The 20,011-nt window shown below is 38.8% G+C and overlaps 1 protein-coding gene across 1 annotated transcript in view; it reads left to right on the top strand.

Annotated features, from left to right (window-relative positions):
* CRY2 (cryptochrome circadian regulator 2) overlaps positions 1-20,011 on the top strand; it is a 43,097-nt gene that overhangs the window by 10,722 nt on the left and 12,364 nt on the right. The window contains exons 3-6 of the mRNA XM_070760535.1: positions 2,400-2,542; positions 14,353-14,537; positions 17,263-17,351; positions 19,171-19,311. Of these exons, the coding sequence (XP_070616636.1) occupies positions 2,400-2,542; positions 14,353-14,537; positions 17,263-17,351; positions 19,171-19,311 (558 nt within the window). The remainder of the gene's footprint in view (positions 1-2,399; positions 2,543-14,352; positions 14,538-17,262; positions 17,352-19,170; positions 19,312-20,011) is intronic.

The raw sequence follows: 20,011 nt of genomic DNA, 5'->3' as shown, positions 1-20,011 counted from the left end.
TGCCCCTTATCTGGATTAATAGTGGCCACGCAGAGGTCCAATATTAGTACAATCTCACCTGACTTTTATAGGACGAAATAGAACTTAATGTAATTAATCTACTTATTGTGCCTAAATTGAATTTCTTTGTGATTTTACCTGGTGGTTTCATAAATAGCATTGGGGGTGGAATGGAATCGTATATCACTCCATGGCTTATAGGATCAACCCATTCAGTAGGACAACACCCACTTAATAACATGCTTCCAACTTCAGCCCAGAAAAATCCAAAAAGATGTCTTGGCTGAAACAAAAAGGTAGACGATTCAGAAAAATCAATAAGGTTGGGTTTTCTTTGTCTATCTCCCAAAGTGGTTCTCCATTTTAGTAGAGATTATTTTAACCCAACTAAGAACTACAGTATAGGAAACTGGCCAACAATCAGTGGAAGAAATTATACAGGCGATCATTGATGAGCCTTCTGTGTCTTGTTGCTTCTACATTTCAGAGATAGGCAATCACCAATAGTTCAGATATTATTAGATACATTTGCCAGCCAACATGGCCGGCATTCAAGGAAAATAAGAAATAGAATAGAGTTGCTCTCTAGAATACCACATGTTGCTTATCTTTACTTCTTGGTGCAAAGAACTTCATTGTTAACATTATTTGTTTATATTATTTGTTTATTGGACTTTTATGACTAATCTCACTCCTCTTACTGATACAGAAACTCTGGGCATTTTACAATATAATGAAAGTTTAAAAGTGCAAAATAATCATTAAAGTAGAATAAAAAGTTTAAAATTAAAATTAAAATTAAAAACCAAAAAACCTGGGGGAGACAATCTTCTCTATCCTGTTAGCTATCCCCACTGTAATGAGCTTCTATGGGGGACCCAGGCCAAGCAGCTGTTATTATTTGACAATAGCTATATTATTCAATGCTTAATACATGTTGGTAAAATGAACTTACCAGATTAGATATGAACCTAATAAAGTACTACCATGGATTTTTGTTGCTAAGCTTGAAATGGGAATCTTACAGTAATTGTTTGGAACTGGAAAACAATGTGTTCTTTTTTCTCTCCTGAGTATTTACAGAAAGCTAAAATATCCCATGTTTATAGGTAGTTGATAGCCTCAGAGATGTTTTCATGCTCTATAGTTGAAAGTATCTATTACAGTATTGGAAGCATCCTGTGGGAGCATTTAATGGCTTAAGGAGACAATTTTTTAAAAGTTTCCCCCATAATTTTGCTTTTTATTTTGTGAGTAGGCAGGTTCATTATTATATGATTCAGCTTTCCTCAGCTATTGATTTAATAAGCTCACATTCGTTAACTGGATTTATTTTATTTTAGTCAGAGGTATAGAGTGGAGCCTCTACTCTCTGTTAACCCTCTTATGTTTGGGCTGGTATGTGGAGCTAAATAACCCTGGATTCATTTAGAAATAAAAGCTTCTGGCTTGCCTTTAAGAGTTAACATGGAAAAAACGTCTGGAAGTTCCCACTGGTTTTACACCCAATTAAAAGTAAAGCTTTATCACTTCTCCCCATCACATGGTCCAATCAGCAGGTAGTCCAGTTGTTAGGTGACCTCAATCTCCACCTTTCAACCATCTGCAGCAACATCTTTGCTTCCCAGGGGAAATAATTTTATTTTATTGTTTAATTTATTTATTCATTCATTTTTCAATATACAAATCTTTTTTTTCCACCAAGAAAATGCTAATTTGATATGTTCTAATAAAGTGGTCTTTGAGGGGGAAAAAGAGTTGACATGGACTGTGTTAGTGATATTGTAAAATCACTTGTCCCAGAAGTGGGTTTTAGCAGGTTCTGACAAGTTCTAGAGAACCGGTAGCAGAACATTTGAGTAGTTTGGAGAACCGGTAAATACCACGTCTGACTGGCCCCACCACCATCTATTCTCTGCCTCAGGAGGAAATGGGATTTTGCAGTAATCTTTGATTTTTGATGATTAAACATCTAAATCTTTATAGATGATCATAGAAAAAAGACAGTTAAGTTGTAAGAATAAGAAGTAAAAATATAATTATACTTATAACAGCTTCAAAGATTATTGGATAGTAGTTCTTTGTATTTTTTTCATTCTTTTCTGCTTTACTTCCCCTCCCCCGCCCTTTCTTGCACTTTTAGATTTCTCTTTGATAGTTTTCTTTTTTTAATTTTAGATACGTTTGCACTAGTTTTTCTTTTCTTTAAAAAAATATTTAACAAAAAATATAAAAAGAAACGAGGGTCATGAAAAAAATAACACATGCTATTTGCAAATCTTTAGAAAAGGATTTTTTTTCCCTCTTGTTCTACGGTTGGATTTTTGTCATCATTTTGTTTTGAATATTATCACCATATTTGTATTTATCTGATGTTTTCTGCTTTTTTTTTTTTACAGGAATGGGGGGTGACCCATCTCACTTTTGAATATGACTCAGAGCCTTTTGGAAAAGAGAGAGATGCAGCTATAGTGAAATTGGCTAAGGAAGCAGGAGTAGAAGTGACAACAGAGAATTCACATACCCTGTATGACCTAGATAGGTAAGTACCAGTCTTTTTATATGCATGTCTAAAGGGAAGATAGGGTAAATTATTTTTCTTTGCTATGACCCTATAGATACAGAAGTTACCAGTTTGCATATACAGTATAGCAAACCCTTGTGTTCTGAGAAAGAGGGGAGAAGAATAAAGAGAAATTAGTTCTATATTTATAAAATGCAAACTAAGTCCGTTATGTCTACAAACACAAGAACTATAAGTTATACCTACTGCTAATTTGCAATGTACTAAAGTTCAGGCATCTACTGTTCATTTGGGAAAAGATGCATTTCATGTTAAAGAATGGTGGACGCTGATGGCCTCCCATCCTGTTCAAAAAGATCCATCCTAAAATATTCTTTGCTTAAACTGCAATTAATGTACACAGCTGCCAATTCCCTAGTAAACCAAAGATTTAATAGTGTCAGTTTGGACCATCTCATGATCAGTGTCCAATATATTAGTAGTGTCATCAATAGACAACGTGGGAAAAATCTCCCCCATGAGTTCAGGAAAACAACTGTGTTCAGTTCTGGAGACCTCACCTACAAAAAGATATTGACAAAATTGAACGGGTCCAAAGACGGGCTACAAGAATGGTGGAAGGTCTTAAGCATAAAACGTATCAGGAAAGACTTAATGAACTCAATCTGTATAGTCTGGAGGACAGAAGGAAAAGGGGGCACATGATCGAAACATTTAAATATATTAAAGGGTTAAATAAGGTCCAGGAGGGAAGTGTTTTTAATAGGAAAGTGAACACAAGAACAAGGGGTCACAATCTGAAGTTAGTTGGGGGAAAGATCAAAAGCAACATGAGAAAATATTATTTTACTGAAAGAGTAGTAGATCCTTGGAACAAACTTCCAGCAGACGTGGTAGATAAATCCACAGTAACTGAATTTAAACATGCCTGGGATAAACATATATCCATCCTAAGATAAAATACAGAAAATAGTATAAGGGCAGACTAGATGGACCATGAGGTCTTTTTCTGCTGTCAGACTTCTATGTTTCTATGTTTCTACAACCATATCCATCAGGTGCCAGTATTTGACCTTTTTAATCAATTTTCCAGACCTGTAATTTATACAGAGAGTGATCTGTCCATAGAAGCGGAGTCATATGAAACTCTTCCATTTCCAAAGCACTAGTTCCACTTGAATAGAATACTAAATCCAGCCAGAAGTGGGTTTCAGTAGGTTCTGACAAATTCTGGAGAACTGGTAGTGGAAATTTGGGGTAGTTCGGAGAAGCAGTAGCGGAAAATTTGAGTGATTCAGAGAACCAATAAATACCACCTCTGACTGGCCCTGCCTGCATTTATTCTCTGCTTCTCGAGTCTCAGCTGATGGGGAGGAAATGGGGATTTTGCAGTAACCTTCCTCTAGAGTGGGAGGGAATGGAGATTTTGCAGTATTCTTTCCTCTAGAGTGGGATGGGAATGGAGATTTTACAGTATCCTTCCTTTGCCATGCCCACCAAGCCACACCCACAAAGCTACACCCACAGTGTGGTAATAAAAATTTTGGTAGCCCTTCACTGCCTATCTCTATGTGAGCAGTCTACTGGAACACAAACATCTCTATAGTTCAATAGGAAGATACTGTATATGAAGTAATGTTGTTGCCTGTGCCAGTTTTCAAACTTGAATTGCGTGCGGAAAAAGACAATCAGAAGTAATCCAACAATTGCATGCATAATAGAACAGTGGAAAATTGGATTGTAGCCAAGAGGCAAGCACAGCCTCCTGCGTCATTCAGTAGCTGGGTGATATCAGAAGACAAGACTTGATGGATTAGAGATAGCAGCAACATGTTCAGTTATGCTCTCCTCCCAATATTTTCATTTTTCTGGGACAGAAGACTGGCACAAACAAACGATGCAGGGCGGCTCCAGCTGGTGCTTATTTGGCTTGAACCTACCACCACCCCCGCCCTGGGAGTGACGTGCATTGAATAAATATGTGGGAACGCCTCAGGTCTTGTCCAATGGGAGGCCAGAGTTGAAACAGAACTGATCCTGCCAGCATTCTTGCAGAATCATTGGCAGGATCAACGGTGTGCTGGCTGACTACAGAGGAACATTTTCCAGAAATTTAGAAGCAGCGTAAAGCCAGAAATTTGGGGAAATTTCTGAATGAACATAGCAATCCCTCCTTCTGGTCCGTCCCCCCCACACACACAACAATACCACACTGGGGAGACCACACTTGGAATGCTGCCTCCAGTTCTGATCATAACGATACAAAAAACGATGTTGAGAGCCTGGAAAGTGTGCAGAGAAGAGTAACAACAATATAAAGGGTCTGGAGGCTAAATTGCATGATGAATGGTTGAGGGAACTCGATATATCCAGCCCAGTGATGGGGAACCTTTTTTTTCCTAAGGTGCCAAAAGTACGTGTGTTATTGCGCATGTGCCCAAACCCATAATTCAATGCCACTCATGCACCATGCCTCCTGCACAAACACATGTGACCATCCCCTGTGCATGCGCACACAACCCCCCTTCCAGTTTTCTGACTTCCAATAGGCCTGCTTCTTGCCTTCCCTATGCACCAGAGGCTTCCCTGGAGCTTGGGGAGGCCAAAAATGGCCTTCCCCGCCCCTCCGGAGGCCAAAACTACCCTCCCAGAGCTTCCACATGAACTGAAAAGAAGCTGGTCGGCATGCCCATATGCACTGGAGCTGAGCTAGGGCAATGGCTTGCATGCCGGCAGACATGGTTCCGTGTGCGACCTGTGGCGCACGTGCCATAGGCTCGCCATCATGGGTCTAGCCCAGGGATAGGCAAAGTTGGCTCTTCTATGATTTGTGGACTTCAACTCCCAGAATTCCTGAGCTAGCATGATTGGCTCAGGAATTCTGGGAGTTGAAGTCCACAAGTCATAGAAGAGCCAACCTTGCCTACCCCCTGGTCTAGCCTATCGAAGAGAAGGATTGGGAGAAGGGTGGGTCATTATAATTGTCTTCCAGTATTTGAGGGGCTGTCACAGAGGAGACTGTGGTCAGTACAAGAACTAATGGGTGGAAGCTCGTCAAAGAGAGATCCAATCTAGAAATAAGGAGATATTTTCTGACAGTGAGAACAATTAATCAATAGGATATTTTGCTTCCTGGAGTTGTAGATGTGCCATCTCTGGAGGTTTTCAAAACTAGACTGGGCAACCATTTGGGATGGTATAAAACTCCTGCCTTGGACTAGAAGATGACTGGCACAGAGTCAGCTAGCAAGCTTCCGTGACATGTGACACACACATGTCTACAACTCCTCCGGGTGCTGCCCCCCCTCCCCCCCACACACATATCTGCACAGGGCTTACTGAAGCTTCCAGTAGGCCCGTTTTTTCGCCATTCCCAGGGTTCAGGAAAGCCTCCTGAAGACTGGAGACCGAGAGAAACAGCCCAAGGGCCCAACTGGAAGTTCATTCTGGTTGGCCTATTTTTTGCCATCCCCAGGTCTTAAGCATAAAACGTATCAGGAAAGACTTAATGAACTCAATCTGTATAGTCTGGAGTACAGAAGGGAAAGGGGGGACATGATCGAAACATTTAAATATGTTAAAGGGTTAAATAAGGTCCAGGAGGGAAGTGTTTTTGAACAAGGGGACACAATCTAAAGTTAGTTGGGGGAAAGATCAAAAGCAACATGAGAAAATATTATTTTACTGAAAGAGTAGTAGATCCTTGGAACAAACTTCCATCAGACGTGGTAGATAAATCCACAGTAACTGAATTTAAACATGCTTTGGATAAATATATATATCCATCCTAAGATAAAATACAGAAAATAGTATAAGGGCAGACTATATGAATCATGAGGTCTTTTTCTGCCATCAGTCTTCTATATTTCTATGGAGCCCATGCCCCACGGGGAGGGGGGGATTTCATTTTAATGGGGACAGTTGGAACCCTGTTTAAACGTACTTAATGGCCTTTTAGGCTTTCTCCGCATGAGTAGTTCACTTTTTGAATAATAAGAATTATATGTCATGGGGGAGGGAGGCCTCAGGATTTTAGAGATGCTTAGGTGGGGCAAGGCCAAAAAAAGGTTGGGAACCACTGCTCTAGGACAAATAGAGTTCTAATTTGTAGAATTCCTTGGGTATTCCAGCAAGGCTTGGTTTTCATAGTCCATCATAGTAAAATTGGGGAACTACAGCTAAAAGAGGCTTTCCTAAAGATTCCTCTTGAGCAGGGCTGAGCCCAAGCTTTGACTTACTACATTTTCACGATCAATATATGCCGGCAGTTGCAGAAACGAGAACACGCTCTTTAACCTGGTTTCTCATTTTGTATTCAGTAGCCACACCATTGCTCTACACAGTGCACCTAATCTCAGAGAAAAGCCTGTTTTTGAAGATTGCTTTTAGTTTTGTTGTCTAAGGAGGGATTGGCATTTGGGTTGAAAGACACGCTCCCTTTGTGGATGCTAGGCATTGTTAGAAAGTTGGGTCACAAAGCCACGCATGTGAGCGTGGCCGATTGAAAAGGCTAAGCAACGTGGAGCTCCTCCCCGTCACACGTGCCGCCTGGGAGGAAAGTCAGGCACATGTCTGGATTGAAAGCGCCATTTGCATAAACGGGTGACGAGGAGGATTGGCTGCAGGAGGAACAGCCTGTTTGGCTGCTTCAGATTTTACATAAGACAGCAGCTTCGCTCTTGTTTAACTCTTTCTTTTCTGGCCTGGGGTGTTTTTTTTCGCTTTTCCTTTTTAAGCTTTCTTGTTTTGCTTTTTGCTGTGCTGTATTTTATTCTGGAGTCTATTACAGATCTGTTGCTTCAGTTCAAAACATTTATCTTTAGAACTGTGTCAGGAATTGAGGATTTGAAGATGATTGCATTTGAAAACCTAGCAGTGACGTGGAAAATTCATGCTTTGGTTAAGTGACAGGATTTCCTACTAGGAGCAAAAATACAAAATAAATAAATAAAAGATTTATAAACACCGTACGATTCGGGGGTGGGGAGAAGAATTGCCAAAAGAAATGAAGATACATAATCTAACAATCCTTACAACTAATTCATGCATACTAACATTAGTTGTTCTTAAAATCAATTTAATACTATTTTTAAAAAAATAATCTTTAAGTTTCTACATATAAAAACAGAAAGAAAAGAAAAACAATTTAAAAAACAAAGAAGGAAGGAAAGAAAGAAAGAAAGAAAGACCAAAACAAATAAAACATATTCAGTTTCAGAGGTGTTCTATATATGCACATAGTTATTTGCTTATCATCAATTAATATTTTCTTTCACTACACATATATATTTATTTGTTATATAGAAGACATAATTTGTCAACCATATTGTTGACTATCACTATCAAGCGACCTAATATTGAGTATTTGTATCTAGTGTGTCCAATTGCGTGTTTGTTTTCTTTAGTTCTGTATACTGTATTATATTGCATTCATTTTGGATATTTCTGAGGAAGATACGGATTCATTTTTAGGGGTTTTCTGTTCCATCAATTTATGGTGCAGTGTTTCTGTATTTTCATTTTATTTGGGTACTAAAGGGAAAAGTGTCTAGTTTTGCTTTAATATTCTTTTTTATTTCACAAATAGTACAGAATGGATAATCAAATTAATAAAAATAGCTCAACATAGAGAAGAAGAATATGCTATATATTTAGGCTGTTAAAAACGACAGTCAACTCATTAGTTGACACTTTGAGTGGTCTGTTTGTTTTGTCTTACATTTCTGATAAGATAGAGATGTGTACATAGTATATAATACATTTATACTTTATTTCTATATATATTATATTTATACCTTATTTCTGTTTTTCTGTGTAGTTTTTGTGTTTGTTTACTCTATATGTCTTAATTTTAAATAAATAATAAAAACTATTTTTTTTTTAAAAGAATGAATAAGGACATAGAAGAAATTTAAAAAAGAAGAAAATTCATCCTTTGGTTAATGAGTGACAGGATTTCCTACTAGGAGCAAAAATTGTAAACTACGTAGAGAAAAAAAAATAATGACATTATTTAGTGTGGTGAAATAAATTCTTAGATACATTTGAAATCCAGACTTCTTCAGCTGCAAACTAAATAGAAGTCTCTTACTTAAAGTATTTAATATTAGGAAAATGAATTCTGTTTTTGCCCTCCCCAGGCATTGAATTATGGGTGTGGGCACTCGCGCATGTACACTCTTTCAGCACCCAAGGGAAAAAAGGTTCGCCATCACTGCATTAGACTGTATTCCATTTCTCATATGAGTATTTTTAATGAAACAAACTCAATACAGTACATTACAGGATTTTATAATAAACATGGTAACATACAGTGTGGAAAAAAAAGTATTTAGTCAGACACCAATTGTGCAAGTTCTCCCACTTAAAAAGATGAGAGAGGTCTGTAATTGACATCATAGGTAGACCTCAACCATGAGAGACAACATGAGAAAACACATCCAGAAAATCACATTGTCTGATTTTTCACGAATTTATTTCCAAATTATGGTGGGAAATAAGTATTTGGTCAAAAACAAAAGTCCATCTCAATACTTTGTTATATATCCTTTGTTGGCAATGACAGAGGTTAAACATTTTCTGTAAGTCCTCACAAGGCTGGCACACACTGTTGCTGGTATGTTGGCCCATTCCTCCATGCAGATCTACTCAAGAGCAGTGATGTTTTGTCGCTGGGAAACACAGACTTTCAACTCTCTCCAAAGGAGGGTTAAGATCTGGAGACTGGCTAGGCCACTACAGGACTTTAAAATGCTTCTTACGAAGCCAGTCCTTCATTGCCTTGGCAGTATATTTGGGGTCATTGTCATGCTGAAAGATCCAGCCATGTTTCATCTTCAGTGTCCTTGCTGATGGAAGGTGGTTTGCACTCAAAATCTCACAATACATGGCCCCATTTATTCTTTCATGTACATGGATCAGTCGTCCTGGTCCTTTTGCAGAGAAACCGCCCCAAAACATGATTCAATTCAATTCAATTCAATTTATTAGATTTGTATGCCGCCCCTCTCCGTAGATGTTGCCATCCTCATGCTTCACAGTAGGTATGGTGCTCTTTGGATGCAACTCAGCATTCTTCCTCCTCCAAACACGACGAGTTGTATTTCTACCAAACAGTTCTACTTTGGTTTCATCTGACCATATGACATTCTCCCAATACTCTTCTGGATCATCCAAATGCTCTCTAACAAACTTCAGACGGGCCCGGACATGTAGTGGCTTAAGCAGAGGGACACGTCTGGCATTGCAGAATCTTGAGTCCCTGGCGGCGTAGTGTGTTACTGATGGTAGCCTTGTTACATTGGTCCTAGCTCTTTGCAAGTTGTTCACTAGGTTCCCCCATGTGGGTCTGGGATTTTTGCTCACCGTTCCTGTGATCATTTTAACCCCAGATCTTGCGTGTAGTCCCAGATCCCGGGAGATTATCTTGTCTTGTATGTCTTCCATTTTCTAATTATTGCTCCCAGAGTTGATTTCTTCACACCAAACTGCTTGCCTATTGCAGATTCAGTCTTCCCAGCCTGGTGCAGGGCTACAATTTTGTTTCTGGTGTCCTTATACAGCTCTTTGGTCTTCACCATAGTGGAATTTGGAGTGTGACGGTTTGAGGTTCTGGACAGGTGTCTTTTATATGCTGATAACAAATTCAAACAGGTGCCATTACTACAGGTTAATGGGTGGATGACAGAGGAGCCTCTTAAAGAAGAATTTACAGATCTGTGAGAGCCAGAAATCTCGCTTGTTTGTAAGTGTCCAAATACTTATTTTCCACCATAATTTGCAAAGAAATTCGTTAAAAATCAGACAACGTGATTTTCTGGATGTGTTTTCTCATGTTGTCTCTCATGGTTGAGGTCTACCTATGATGTCAATTACAGGACTCTCTCATCTTTCTAAGTGGGAGAACTTGCACAACTGGTGTCTGACTAAATACTCCCCCCCCCCCACTGTATGCATAGCACCCAGAGAGTGTAAACTATAGATTATAAAGTCCTGGAAATAAAACAGATATCGCCAAGCAAACCCCTCAAACCACAGATGAGGACAAAAACAACAAAAAAGGGAATAATATTTTTAGTCAGTGGACAATTTAGGTTTTCTCTCTTTCTGTAGTTCATATGCATACTGGCATCAGAAATAAAGGTGTTGCCTCTTGGAAACAAGGGTATGGAGGCTGTAGTGGGTTCTAAAACCCATGTGTGTGTGTGTGTGTGTGTGTTTGTGCATCCGTGCACATGCACAGGAGCATCCTGGGCGGGTATGTGGAGTTTCCTGGTGCCACCGCTACCAGTTTACAGAATTGGGCTGAACTGGGAGCAATCCACCCCATTATGGAGTGCGGAGGACTGTAACCCTTTACATCTAGTTTGGGAGGAAGAGAAACACATAATCCATTCTCTCTCTCTCTCTCTCTCTCTCTCTCTCTCTCTCTCTCTCTCTCTCTCTCTCTCTCTCTATATATATATATATATATATATATATATATATATATATATATATATATATATATTGTTCTGAGTTTGGGTTTTGCCCTGTGTAATGTTTTGCATGTCTATGCGACGTTTCGGCGAAATCACATTCACCATCTTCAGGCTGAAGTTCCAATCTTTGTGTTGTTGTAAATGGAATGTTAGCAACTGACATTTCTTCCTAGTATGTAGTGTGGGGGTGGAGATTTGTTTTGAATGTAGCAAATAGATTGGGTGATTATGTTTCAGTGATCTGATTGGTTGGTGTAATCATAGTTATTAGAAGGAATGACATGGAGATTTTTATGAAGTGTTTTGTTTAAGGCTGATTTCCAAATATAAAATTCTAAAATCATAATTATTAGAAGGATTGACATGCTGATTATTATGAAGTGTTTATTTTGTTTAAGGCTGGTTTCCAAATCTCTGGCAGGCGGGAGGTATCATCTCTTTTATTTATACAAAGGGGTCTCCTCTCAATTTCTATAGCTTCTAGAGAAATTCTTCTATATAAATTCTCTGTTTTGTGGAGTAATTTAGTTTTTTCAAAGTCAATTTCGTGCCCTGTTTTTTTAATGTGCTGGACAAGGGAGGAGGTCTTTTCTTGTTTTTTGACTGCATTCACATGTTCTGCTATGCGTTGGCTCACTCTTCGGTTAGTTTGTCCAATGTATGTGGCTGCACATGTTTTGCAAGGGATTTTATAGATTCCTTGGTATTCCAATTGGATTTTATCTTTGGGGCTCCTTAGGATATTAGATATTTTTTGGTTAGTGCAAAATGAGGTTTTGATGTTATGTTTGTGCAGAATTTTACTCATTTTATCCGTGGTGCCTTTGATGTAAGGAAGGATGGTGGTGCCATTGTCCTGTTCTTGATCTTGTTTTTTGGGGGGTGTCTCTTTATTGGTTAGGTTTGTTATTGTTTTCTCTTTGAATCCATTAGAAATTAGTACATCTTTGAGTTTGTTCAATTCAGTTTTTAAGTGCTCATGGTCAGCTAACCTTAAACAAAATAAACACTTCATAATAATCAGCATGTCAATCCTTCTAATAATTATGATTTTAGAATTTTATATTTGGAAATCAGCCTTAAACAAAACAGTTCATAAAAATCTCCATGTCATTCCTTCTAATAACTATGATTACACCAACCAATCAGATCACTGAAACATAATCACCCAATCTATTTGCTACATTCAAAACAAATCTCCACCCCCACACTACATACTAGGAAGAAATGTCAGTTGCTAACATTCCATTTACAACAACACAAAGATTGGAACTTCAGCCTGAAGATGGTGAATGTGATTTCGCCGAAACGTCGCATAGACATGCAAAACATTACACAGGGCAAAACCCAAACTCAGAACAATCTACATACATATACCCGTGAAAATTTACGAAAACAAATATATATATATATATATATATATAAATATTTAGCGTCAAACAAAATAAAATTTAAAAAATTTATTTAAAAATTTAAAAAGACCCAATTTTTAAAAGTGTTATTTTAGGATTTACAAAGTTATTTGAATTATTCATGATCGCATATAAATAGCACTTCTTAAAAAAAATCCACTAAAAATATATTCCTGCTATTTTTAAGGAATTTGTTGCTTCATAGGCACTGGTTTGGCTTCTTTTCAATGTGTTATACAACATTTGAAACAACTTTCTTTTTCCAAAAAAAAAAAGAAAGAATATACATGTACTGCCAGAATCCATGAGTACATTGCATAATGTTGAGGAGAAGAGATATACACTCCAAGACGTCTCTATTCTTTGTGTTTAACCAAGGTTGCCATTGTACACTTTTCACCATTCCAATTTTAATACCCTGACTCAAACAACAAATACATTGATAAAGCCATGGCAGTCTCCACTTTCATTGAGTTGAGACTGAGAATGGTTCGGTAGGAATGCTGGGTTCGCCTTGATTTGCTTCTACAATCCGATCTACTTCTGGCAAATAGTTTTGTATTCTTTGTCCTGGATGGACCTTTGCGATTCTTCCAATTTTACTTCTTTATTTTGTATTATAAATCAATATTGGTATTATACCTCTTTTTCTGTTAGTTCTGTTTCTGGATGTTGTGTTTTCCAGAACTGCTGCATTTTTGGTTATCATTTCTCATAAGACTGGATCTGTAATAGCAGATAAGCAAATAATAGAAAATGAATTTCTTTATTTCCAGTGTTTATATATCTGTGATGGGTAAACAACTTTTCTTCCAGTAGTCCTGCAACTACTGCAATGTGCTCTATATGGGGCTACCCTTGAAAAGTGTTCGGAGACTACAATGGGTCCAAAACGCAGTTGCGCGAGCTGTTGTGGATCCCAATTGATCTCTGGACCCAATTCAAGGTGTCGGTTATCACCTTTAAAGACCTACGTGGCTTAGGATCAGATTATGTATGGGATCACATTCTGCCACATACCTCCCAGTGGCCGGTTAGGTCACAGAGAGTTGGTCTTCTCATGGTCCCTTGAGAAGACCAACATAGGCTGGGAGGGCCGCGTGGGAGGTCCTTCTCTGTGGTGGCTCCGGCTCTATAGAATCTACTCCTGAGACCCGCACGCTCTCCACCCTCCTGGCCAGACGGGGCTTCCTGCTTACCTCTGTGCACACCTCTGGGTGATCGTTGGGTGCGTGTTGGAGGGAGATTTGGCTTCTGCACATGCACAGAAAGCAAATCTTGTCAGAAGATGCATGGGAGCGTGAGATTTCTGTGATTTTATTTTTGCTTCCGTGCATGTGCGGAAGCAAAAAAATTTTCACAAAATCTTGCATACTCACAAGATTTTGCTTCCTGCGCATGTGCAGAAGCCAAATCTCGCTCTGATGCGCCCGCCCGCACTCCGGTCACCTGAAGCTGCATGTGCTGCCCTCTCCCCCCTCCCCCCATCCAGGTAGGAATCCAATACTGTTCCTCGCCTTTTGGAAGGCCATGAAAAAATGAATTTTCACACAGGTCTGGAACTGGTGAATGAAATAAATAAACTGTTGGCTGCTCAATCAACAGAGCTAAATAACGTAATGCACCTGAGTTCCCCTCCCATCTTGTAAATCAGTTGCAGACAGACAAATCAACCATATTCCTTTATCCTCCCAGCCCTAATATTTGAGACAAAAGCCATGTGTCTAAGAAGCCTTCTAGAAGGCTAACTAGGATGGGGAAATTTGTATAAATAAGCAAGGAAAGGAAGAAAAGGGAGGGAGGGAGGGAGGGAGGGAGGGAGGAAGAAAGAAAGGAAGGAAGGAAGGAAGGAAGGAAGGAAGGAAGGGTTTGACAATATACTTCCCTTGCCCATCTTATGGAACAACACTCTTTCGTTTTTTTCTTTATCCTGCAGGATCATTGAACTGAATGGACACAAGCCACCCCTCACTTACAAACGTTTTCAGGCCATCATTAGTCGCATGGACCTGCCAAAAAAGCCAGTCAGCACCATAACAAGCCAACAAATGGAGATGTGCAAGACAGAGATTCAAGAGAACCATGATGAAACCTATGGAGTGCCATCTTTAGAGGAACTAGGTAATTTTGGTGGGTTTGGAGAACACTTTCTGGGTGAGCTGTAGTGCCTTCCATATTTAATCGGATCTGGTTTTGGTTTCAAGGCAACTTTGCATTATCTATTTAGACAACGAACTGATCAGCTGTGCATTGATTAATTGATTATATGCCATGAGACATAATTATATAGCAGATATAATAAAGTGTGAAGAACATGAGCAAATAAAGGCTGTTCTGATGAAACAAGGCAGAAGCAGCAGAGACTATATAAAAGGTGGTGCCTTTTGGAGAGGAAGAATCTCAAGCAGCATATTGTATCTTTTTCACTTCAAGCAGCCCGGACTGGAAAATGCGTGGCTGGGATTGAAGAATGTTCTTTTTTAAACAAGTTCTATACTCTGACTGCAGACAGGTGATCTTGAGAGCAGGCTTTTCCAAGGCCAGTCATAGAGGGAAACAGCTGAATGTACCAGAGTACCGGACTTCCAATGGTCATGCAGGGAAGACTTGCAGCAACAGTTTGGAGCTTATTAAGAAGGACTTCCGCTCCATGTGTTTTTCAGTCCAGGCTGCTTGGAGTGAAAAGAAATCCACCACAGTGAGGCAGGGTAGGTGGTTCCGCAGTCGCCACTTGCTTCTCACCCCCAAGTCTCTGCTCTGCTCATTATATCTCGATCTATAGAAATGTTGAGAATAGAATACCATATAGTATAATATTATATGGCAGTCAGCAGATGGTTAATCTGATTCTCTGATTATAAAGTGGCTTCTGATGTATGTTATCCTAGTTATAAACACATTTATATTTTATCCTATTTCTTTAAAGTTACATCATAATTTTCTTCTTTTCATTTCTAATTCTAATTACAATTCCTTTTCTAATCTTCCAAGCTATAAATCACAAGTACATTTTTCTCTTTTTCTAGTCATTGATAAATGTAGTTTTGATCTTTCTGGAAACAAGTTAATTTTCCCTCTCTGCTAGATATTTTCCAATTGACTGTTCATTAATCCAGCAAGAAAAGATTTTGTTTCAGTTGGAAGTTAATCATTAAAATTCTTTTTTATTATTTATGTATTTGCACCCCCAGGTAATTTCTGGCATAGCTTCATTGAGCAATGCAAACCCCTTCGCCACAACAAGGCGGTCATCCATTGTACTCATTTCACATACTAGTAAAGTTATGCTTAAAATCCTACAAACTAGGCTCCATCAGTATGTGGATCAAGAACTACCAGAAGTACAGGCAGGGTTTCAAAGAGGAAAAGGAACTAGAAATCAAATTGCCAACATATGCTGGATCATGGAGAAAGCTAGGGAGTTCCAGAAAAATATCTACTTCTGTTTCATTGACTATGCTAAAGCCTTTGATCGTGTGGATCACAACAAATCACGGCAAGTTCTTAAAGTGATGACAGTACCAGACTATCTTATTTGTCTCTTGGGAAACCTATATGCGGGTCAAGAAGCAACAGTGAGAACTGGACACTGAACCACTAATTGGTTCAAAACTGAGAAAGGAGTTTAGCAAGGCCGTATACTGTTGCCCTGCCTATTTAACTTACATGCAGGGCACATCATGGGAAAGGCGGGGCTAGATGAATCAAAAGTTGGAATTAAGATTGCCAGGAGAAATATCAACAACCTCAGATATGCAGATGATACCATTCTAATGGCAGAAAGTGAAGAGGAACTAAAGAACTTCTTGATACAGGTGAAGGAGAGGGCAAAGGTTTGCTTGAAATTCAATATTAAGAAAACTAAGATCATGGCATCCAGCCCTTTCAATTCCTGGCAAGAAATGGAGGTAATGACAGACTTTATTTTCTTGGGCTCCAAGATCACTGCAGATGATCTTGCAGTGATCTTGCACTGCAGCCAGGAAATAGGAGCTTGCTCCTGGGGAGGAAAGCTATGACAGATCTAGACAGCATACTAAAAAGCAGTCATCACCCTGCCAACAAAAGTGTGTATAGTGAAGGCTACGGTTTTTCCAGTTGCAATGAGTGACTGTGAAAATTGGACCATAAGGAAGGCTGAGCGCCAAAGAATTGAGGCCTTTGAACTATGGTGCTGTAGAAGACTCCTGCGAGTCCCTTGGACTGCAAGCCGATCAAACCGGTCAGTACTAGAGGAGATCAGCCCTGACTGCTCTTTAGAAGGCCAGATCCTGAAGATGAAACTCAAAATACTTTGGCCACATAATGAGAAGGAAGAACTCACCGGAGAAGAACCTAATGATGGGAACGATTGAGGGCAAAAGAAGAATAAGACGACAAAGAATGAAGTGGCTGAATGAAGTCACTGAAGCAATCGGTGTGAGCTTAAATGGACTCCAGGGGATAGTGGAGAACAGGAAGGCTTGGAGGAACATTGTCCATAGGGTCAGACGTGACTTTGCAACTAACAACGACAACAACAACAACAAATTATCATTATTAAACCAGGACTTTCTATGGGACTGTCGCCATTTCATTTCCTAACTCCTATTAATAAAAGGATTTTTAAAAAGAGGAAGATATTTCTCTGTTTAGTAGCATAAGCTGCAGTTTCTACATGCATGTATCAGATGAGGGGGTTTTTTCCCCTAAAGATGTACTCTGACTCGTTTCAGTTATTCATTTTAAGTTAAATAGATCTGCATGGGGTTTAGCAAACATGGCGGCAAACAACTCTGAGACAACTTGAGATATTAATTATGGTGGCTGAATGTTAATTTAATAGATGCACTCCTTTTTCACTCAGGCTTTCCCACTGAGGGACTTGCTCCAGCTGTTTGGCAAGGAGGGGAGACTGAAGCCTTAACTCGCCTGGATAAGCATTTGGAAAGAAAGGTAACAACCTCTACCCTTGTTGCAAAAGTATCTTTCAGGAAGGGTTAGCTTTTCTAAGTCATTGGTTCTCAACCTTTTCTTCACCACAGACCTCTTTTAAATACATTGTGGGTCCACAGGCCATGGACGGCCAAGACTTAATTCAAAATTTAAATCATAACATTTTAAAGCCTTCACGGCCCCCTTGTGATGATATCGCAAGCCCCTGAGAACCATTGTTCCAATGTTCTCATTGGGCTAGATTATTTACGGGACCTTCTTCTGCCTCACATGTCCCAGTGACTGATTAGGTGGCAGAGTCAACCTCTGGGTCCCATCAGCCAAACAATGCCGACTGGCGGGTCTGCAGGGGAGAGCCTTTTCTGTTGTGGTCCCAATCCTCTGGAACCAACTCACCAGTACTGCTATCACTCTCCTTGCCTTCGGAAAGGTGTTTATGCTGGTAGGTCTGGGAACTGTGAGCAATAGTTCCACTCTGGCCATTAGTATGAATGAGGGATGATTGATTGTTTTTATATTGGGTTTTATCTATTTTTTCTAATGTTTTAATTGTATCTATTTTGACTTTGTCTTTTTTACTCTTGTAAGCCGCTCCGAGTTCTTGAGGAGAAGGGCGGCCTATAAATCTAATAAATAATAGTAATAGTAGTAATAAGTTATTTGACTTTAAAACAAGCTGCATTTCCTTATATTTTTGAGATTTAAATGTGCCATGTATTAATGAATATGCATATAATCCTTTTGCTATAATGGCTGAGATATATCGTAAGAGAAATATTGTAATGCAAAATAAGATTTATGCTTTCCTTCCCTCAAATCCTTTTTTTGTAATGTTATATTGTTATGCCGCTCCAAGTCCTTGGAGAGGGGCGGCATACAAATCTAATATATATATATATATATATATATATATAGATAGATAGATAGATAGATAGATAGATAGATAGATAGATAGATAGATAGATAGATAGATAATAAATAGATATTTTTAAAAATCTCACTTTTCTTTTTTTTGCAAATGCAAGCAAATGTAGTCTGCAGCAGAGGTGGGTTCCTCTCAGTTCGGCTGGTGACATCATAATGATGTCACAGAACTTGTTCACTAGGTGCCAGACCATGGGTACCGCCATCTTTTTTGCAGAAGCCGAGTTTCTGGTACTGTGCATGCAGTCGCCATCTTGTTTTCAGCTTTTTTTCTGTCGTGCCAATGTGGCTCAGGAGGAAGTGCACTGGCAGAGAAGTACATTAGAATCCACCTGTATCTGCACACAGTGATTCTAATTCTGTATAAATTTTGCTACCTTCCTAAAAATTTCATTAAGCTGTATATTACACCTGAGCATGAATTAAGCTTCAGTATGTGGTAAAAATAAAACCCAACTCTGGAATAGCCATTTGAATGCCTTTATAAAGCTAATCTTTCATATACTTTTTTCTTGGCAATTTAGCTCAACCTTTTTTCTGTATTCAATTTTATCTTAGTTGGTTGTGTTGCAAGAAATCATATTCTATTAGATAACCATAGTAATTAATTTAGTTCTATGATGAAACATGGGCGTGTATTTTTAAAAAATGAGTCAGATATTCTATGTCAAATATTGATACAGGCTCTGACATTATTTTTGGATTGCTAAGATGTCTTGCCTATTGCCATGCATAAATATTTGAATATATTTATAAGTTTGGTCATAAAAGCAAGCAACATTTTTAATCAAGAAATACTGAATCGATTATAATAAAACATAAATTTCTTATATTTTCTTTTCTTTTTTATTTCTTTATTTTCACTTCTATTTTATTCTGTCCTGATATCTTCAAGGCATGGGTTGCAAACTATGAACGGCCAAGGATGAATGCCAATTCGTTATTGGCTAGCCCAACAGGGTTGAGTCCTTATCTTCGGTTTGGCTGCTTGTCTTGTCGCTTATTCTATTATCGGCTTTGGGAACTTTACAAAAAGGTAAGGAAATAAGAATTGGAAAGAAGATTTGTGGATGTGTGGAAATGAAATGATTTGTAGAATATATTAATTCCCAGACTTCATTCATTCATTCATTCATTCATTCATTCATTCAATTTTTTATGCCGTCCTTCTCCTTAGATTCAGGGCGGCTTACAACATGTTAGCAATAGCACTTTTTAACAGAGCCAGCATATTTCCCCCACAATCTAGGTCCTCACTTTACCCACCTCAAATGGATGGAAGGCTGAGTCAACCATGAACCGGTGATGAGATTTGAACTGCTGATCTGCAGATCTACAATCAGCTTTAGTGGCCTGCAGTACTACACTCTACCTGCTGCGCCACCTCGGCTCTATAATTATTATTTCTATTTTACTATAGTGTTGAGCCTTACCTGGGAGTATTCATATCTTTTAGGCTGCTTTTAAATTACAATATATGATTGAATTATAAGTAAAATAAAGAAATAACAAGTATGTGCACAAATGATGAAATGACAGCCTCTTTGGTTTATGGTTAAGGCACCAGTCTAGAAAATTGGAGACTGTGTGTTCTAGTTCCACTGTAGCCATGAAAGCTGGCTGGATGATCTTGGACCAGTCACTCTATCACAGCCCAACTTACTTCACAGAGCTGTTGCACAGGGAAAATAGGAGGAGGAAGGTGTGTTAGATATGTTCACCATTTTAGTTATTTG

Source organism: Erythrolamprus reginae, chromosome 1 (assembly GCF_031021105.1).
Source record: "Erythrolamprus reginae isolate rEryReg1 chromosome 1, rEryReg1.hap1, whole genome shotgun sequence".
NCBI lineage: Eukaryota > Metazoa > Chordata > Lepidosauria > Squamata > Dipsadidae > Erythrolamprus > Erythrolamprus reginae.
The sequence above is the reverse complement of the archived record's forward strand: the minus strand, read 5'-3'. Positions and strand labels throughout refer to the sequence as shown.